The sequence below is a fragment of the Pyrgilauda ruficollis genome, unplaced genomic scaffold, assembly GCF_017590135.1.
Source record: "Pyrgilauda ruficollis isolate IOZ18807 unplaced genomic scaffold, ASM1759013v1 scaffold20, whole genome shotgun sequence".
Lineage (NCBI taxonomy): Eukaryota > Metazoa > Chordata > Aves > Passeriformes > Passeridae > Pyrgilauda > Pyrgilauda ruficollis.
In genome coordinates this window covers 2,130,064-2,136,063 of record NW_024519207.1, presented here as the reverse complement: position 1 = coordinate 2,136,063, position 6,000 = coordinate 2,130,064, and the positions used below count along the sequence as shown (strand labels likewise).

Below are 6,000 nucleotides of genomic sequence, written 5' to 3'. Positions count from 1 at the left end.
GAAAAAAAAAAACCAAAACAAAAAAACAACAACAATAAAAAAAACCCCAAAAAACCAAAACCACAAACCAGCTTCAAATTGCCATTCTGTGTGTAGGAAGGAGAAAAGGCATCTCTGGAGCTTATGGAAGAAAATGAGTATTTCCCCCTATCTGGCAGTAGGATGGCTTGTGGGAGAATAGCACTAAGCCACCAGATGATCCACCACTTGTTTGGGTCAAATTACAAGAAAAAATTGACAACAGGATCTGTAAGAGGTTCCTCTGCCAATTCCATTCTAAACCGTAAAGATGACAAACACAGGGAAAACAAATTCCAAAAAGCAGTATTGTAATGGGATTTTTAACTCTTCTTTTCTCACCAGTTTTAGAAAACCAGTTGCAGCCCTGTATTTAAAAATTGCTTACTTCCTGTCTAAACTCTGGTTTAATTTTATTTTGTCCAACAGATGGTGACTGAGGGCCCATTCAATGCAGGTGATTATTTTTGGGGGTTGGAGAGTCTTTGAACTTTAAGGTGGGATAACTTTATGGTTCATTAATTTTGAAATCTGTAAAGGAAGTGCAAAAATAAATGTATTCTAAAGAAAAAGAAATACCAGGATATTTAGTTGGAAAGGGCTATTTTCAAGCATAAAGTAGAGAGGGTAAATGCTTCTGTTGTCAGAAGCAAATTTTGGAAACTGCATCCCTATAAAAGACCTAGAGATGTAACTGCTATTCTGCATCCCAAGCTTGGGCACTGGGGGCTGGAAACATTGGGGAATGCAACAAGCATAGTGCATGACTGATGCTGGCCCACCTGCTCAGGCACAATCACTGAAGAACAGCTGCAGCTCAGACAAAGGCTGAATGGCCAAACTGCTTCTCAACAGCAGTAAATGTTTAGAGGAAGAGCAGAGGGCTTGCACAGTGGTGCATTCTCCCACATGCCCTCACAAATTCCCAGTGTCTGCACACTGGTACTTACAGAGGCAGAAGCTCCATCTGTGTGTTTAACAGTTCCACTACAAATGTAACTTAAAGGTTACCTTAAAGAACTGTGTCTCTGCTGTGCATCTGTGCAGGGCTGGAAGCATTTCACTGCCCATTATTATTCTCTAGATATAGACACTGTGCAGAATAGAGCCACCAAGGGGATATAAAACTACTTCAGGCACCAGTTTGAAGAAAATAAATTATTGCACCTGTTGGAAAAATATACTAGGAAGTTTCATTTCTCTTTGCTTTTAAACAAATCCTGAAAAGAAAAAAAATATTGTCAGAGTGAGAAGGAGATGTTACCTGGAGTGTCTGCCCAGCCGGGGTGCATCACAGAGAAATGGATATTTCTGTGAGCCTTTGCCCATTGCTCTGTCAGGACAACTTGCTGTCTCTAGGATAGAGCAGTAAGAGCCATGCTAGCACCAACTTCAACAGCCCGTCCACCAAATTAGTTCCCAGGGAAATAAACTAGATCAAATGTGCCATAAATACCAGAGCATTTATGTACAGCAGAAATATACCCTTGCTCATCCTGGCTGGATTTATTGGGTAATTTCATCAGAGACTTCCACAGTCATTGCCATCCATACCCTGGCTACAAATTTACTTTTAAAGCAGCTGCACTGCTTTTACTGACCATTATCTACTTGCTGCAGACTGTGGGCAAGAACTAAGCAGGCAGACAGGGTTCATCAGCTAAAGACAGTGCTCCCCCTTGGGACTTCTCTCATATTAAATCAAAGTCTAGCTGTGCTCTCCTCCATGCAAGATGTATGCACTCCTAAGGGCATGCCACTGCACTCCTGAAGATTACTGCCTGTGCATCTGCATATGGGTTGGATGCAATGGGAAAGCAACAGTGACCAACAGGCTTTTTGCAAAGCAGATGGTATGAGCTGCCTAGCAAAGAAGGGCTGGGCTTTGTTTTCACTCCCATGGGCTGTACCTTGTTCTGTGCATACACCATGGTTCCATCAAATGGCCCACTTTCCGACTGCAAGTCAGATACGTTTAATTTTTGAACAAGCATGCCCCCAGAAGAGACAGTGATCTGTAATGAAATGAATGAAAAACAAATGAATGAAAAGCAAAGCTAGGAACTCCCCATAGATGCACTCATGCATGCAATGTAGTCTTCAGGCCACAGCTGGAAGTCCCTATGGAGCAGGATTCCTCTGCATAGTCTCTGCATTATGCTTATGCTCATGTGTAGAGCATACCTGGAGATGAGATGGAAGACACATAAGGTTTTTAAGAAGGGATTTTCATTCAACCTGATGTTGATTCATTTCAGAAATTTTGTGCTTCTTCCTTTTGGAAAGTAATGGGGAGAAAGCAAATAGCAGAATAGCACTATTTGTAGTTTGTATGTTTATCATTTACCAAAGCTAATTAGAAGCCATATAAAACTTGGGAAATTTCATTTTTAAAAATATACCTGCTGTCTTATTTTACACCAAGATCTTTAAAGTTCTTTTAAGCTTATACTCCTGCTGTGCATATTTTGCACTCTGCTGCAGGAGCAAACTTGCCCTAGGGAATCTAAGAGGGTAAGTTCCCAAATGAAGTATTTTACTCTGATTTCCAATGAAGGGTTGAGAGCAGCAGGCAGGAGCTTTGCCTTAGAGCAGAAGGTTGTTATTAGCAAAATCCAAGAGGATTTTAGAGATCCTTACAGCATTTTAAGTAATCCTGCATTGCTAACACAGTCAGAGAACTACTGTTACAAGCCAGAAGGTAAAAATAGTAAAACATCCCTTTTAAACAGCATCACAGACTCACCACTCTGGCATCAGCTGCTTTTTCCAGGAGGGGCAACAGGGCAGTTGTCATGATGTATGTACCTAAAAGACAGACAAGCACCAACATTAACTTCTCCTTTTAAAAAAAGCTTTCTTCTCTCTCCACCCTCCTTAACAAACCAAAACCCAAAATCTCTTTATCTCTGAAATCTGATCTGAAAATGACAATTTTTTGTTGCTGTTTCACCTGCAGTTTGCCAGCTCAATTTGTAGTGGTTCACACTGCCATATACTTAGCAAAAGGCATAGATTATTTTACAGATTTTCATGTTTGTTTTATCTATAAAGGAAACAGCTCCCTACATTCATCTGTGAGAATCTGAAGGCAAAATAGCTCCGGTATGGAATTCTTTGGGTGTGGGAAGGTGATGCCAGTGAAGAAATCGGGAATGCATTTTCCCTGCAAGTCTGGCATAGAAAAGGAAACTGTACTTCATACTTACAGTTCTTAGGGCACTGCATATGCACTTAAGATATGTCCATTCTTCCCTTCTCAGTATGAAATCACTCAGAGTACACTGACACTTTTTGTGTTGCACACAAAACCCACCCCTTAAACCCCCAGCATGACCGTTATGGAAGATAAGGAATCTTTGGGGGAAAAAATATTAATGTTGTCTGCCCAAGGCTGAGCTAAGATTACTTGGGGAAACTTGAGTCCTTCCCTGCTTTTCATCATGTCCCTTTAGCAAGGATTTTTACACACCACACAAATATATTCCATTACCATGACCAGCAAAGTTTGTTATTACAAACACTGTCCAGCTGTCAGTGTATTTGACACAGACACACCTAGTGATGTCTCAGGCAACCAAGTGCAATACAGAGATCTTTTTTCTGTTTAAAATGTATTTTTTTTTAAATTCCATCTAATTCAAAATGAATGTAACCCCATTTAGTCTAGAGCTTCTACATCTACTTCCCTCTCATGTCTTTACAAATGGCTCTAGTTCAACAATTTTATCAGTGATAAATACATTTTTTTCCTTGAGCTACCGAGGCCATATTTTTCACTAGGCATGAAGACTTCAGCATGTCTTTATAACCACTCTTCCACACAGGCAATGAGATCACCCAGTTAAAATACAGCACATTTATAAATACGGTACCAAAATCAAACATGTTACATGCCTGGTGAACAAACTGTTCAGTTCCCCTGTCAGTCACAGCAGCCTTCACTTTCTCTATATAATCAGAGATACGTCCATACACACACAGTATATTTAAAACCCTGGCAAATCAAACTAAGCAGATGCACCGCAGATGAGTAAATGCAGTCTGTCCTCAGCAGAAAATGTGAGCAAGGCAGTTGCCAGAGAATGACGAGAGCCCGGTTGTGTCCCCTGGTAGCGGCGGGGAGACTGGGCGATGACATCATTGGTACAAGAACTCCCCTGACTGTCAGGGGAGGCTGCCGCGATGTCGGGGAAAAATACTTCAAAAAAAAAAAAAAAAATTACTTCAGTACAAGCTGAGAGCCTGGTTTTAATGCTGTTTGGCTGTGGATTCTTAAAAAAAGTAACATCATGTCTTGGTTAAATAAGCTGCATCTCTTAAAGGCAGAGCTGCAATGCACCAGCTCTGACGATGCTCCATTTTACTGTCCTGCAGATTAATCTACACTTTTAAGGGGCTTCATGTTGATTTGTTAATTCTAAAGAGCTCCAAAGATGAATGCACTAATGTTGCCTCATTAACAACCGAATTTTGTTTTGTTTTCCAGCCAAATAAGAGAAATGCTCAATGCCAAAATTCCTGCTTAGAGCAACTACAGCTTGTCTGAAGTTTATGTGCTTATTTATAACCACAAACTAACTGCAAAGCCCACATCTCCTCTCTTCCTCAAGTTTATTTAGAATTCAGTAAATCCCACAAAGCCAGAGCATTCCATCTTTCTGCCCCACAAGACCACTTGCTCATTTGCTTTGAGACAACACAGAGCAGTTTTGATCACAGCTTCCTATGGCAAGCAGCTGTATTTGAAAACACACACAGACACAATGCATCAGGCATTAAGGCTGCGGCATTTAATTTCTCCCACTGCTAAATATTTCACCAACTACTGTCCCCATTTTAAGTGTTTGAACACAAACTCTTCATTCCTTTGACAAAAATACTTGGGTATTACACATTCTTATTTGCCTGGGCTGCTCTGTCAGGCAAAACAGCCTGGAAAAGAAATTTAGAACAGTAATAGCAGAACAGATATACTTTATCAGCACAGTTTAGAACACATTATCATCAACTGAAACTTTTTTCAGTGCAAAAGCTGGCCTGTAGTTTGATGGTGCCGTCCAAACAGCTTGGGAGAAAGCTCAGTATGGTCACTGCAGGGCCTGGCAGAGCTGTGTACCTCACGGCAGGTACTTTGTCCAGCACAGCTGTATCAAATGAAGGCATTGCCAGCCACCACCCTTATGAAAACAAAAAAAAAAAGGAAACTTTTCTTGTTAAAAAAAAAAAAACTTTGCAAGGAAAAGTAAGACTAATTTGATAGAAGAAACTACATTTATGTCTGCCTCTATGTAAGGAAATCAAGGCAACATCCAAACTGTATGTCCTTTTGCCAATACTTGATTATTAATACCAATGTACTGGATATCAGCCTTTCCAAAAGGAGCACTTGAGTATTCTAACACTTGATGCAAAAAAATTTTTGTCTGTCAAAGGAGAAACTTCCTCCCACAGAGCTTAGTTTAAAAAGATAAGGCATATCAAATGTGTTTAATGCTTAATTATCACTGTTTGAACTGTACAGATTGAGCTGTTTTGTTGGGTTTTTTAATGCTTTAACACAAAAATACACGAAAGGAAAGGCAACATCCAACAGTGCTGTGCCTTGCACTGAAAGCAGTAATTGTTGGGCATCTGCTGAACATACAGCTGGTACCACCTGCATTTAGGACTGTGTGACAGGGGCCAGATTTGTGCATCACCATTTCCTGTCACTGGAAGGTACTTTATCCACATGGCCTGAACGCTTGCCTCCCACTGGTGTAATGGGGGGAAAAAAATCAGTGAAATAAATGGTATACAACATTTCCCTTTGATGAGAAGTATTTGCTGTGACACAAAAGAGTCCAGCATGATGAATTTGGGAGTTTGCTCAGAAACAGTAGGAATGCAGAAGAAGGTGAGCCCAGTCTATCACACCCATATAAAGGATTTCATCTTGCCCTTACTGAACTCTGTAAGGTGAAGAGTTGACTTGCAAAA

General features: G+C 40.5%; 1 protein-coding gene across 3 annotated transcripts in view; it reads right to left on the bottom strand.

Moving 5' to 3' along the window:
• Window positions 1–6,000, bottom strand: part of DHRS12 (dehydrogenase/reductase 12) — a 29,299-nt gene that overhangs the window by 6,135 nt on the left and 17,164 nt on the right. For 2 of the 3 annotated variants that reach the window (XM_041466971.1, XM_041466973.1), the window contains 3 exons: window positions 2,765–2,826; window positions 1,929–2,033; window positions 1,283–1,373 (listed from right to left, as the gene is read on the bottom strand). In XM_041466971.1, coding sequence (XP_041322905.1) covers window positions 1,283–1,373; window positions 1,929–2,033; window positions 2,765–2,826 — 258 coding nt within the window. The remainder of the gene's footprint in view (window positions 1–1,282; window positions 1,374–1,928; window positions 2,034–2,764; window positions 2,827–6,000) is intronic. The other variant, XM_041466972.1, reaches the window with a different exon arrangement.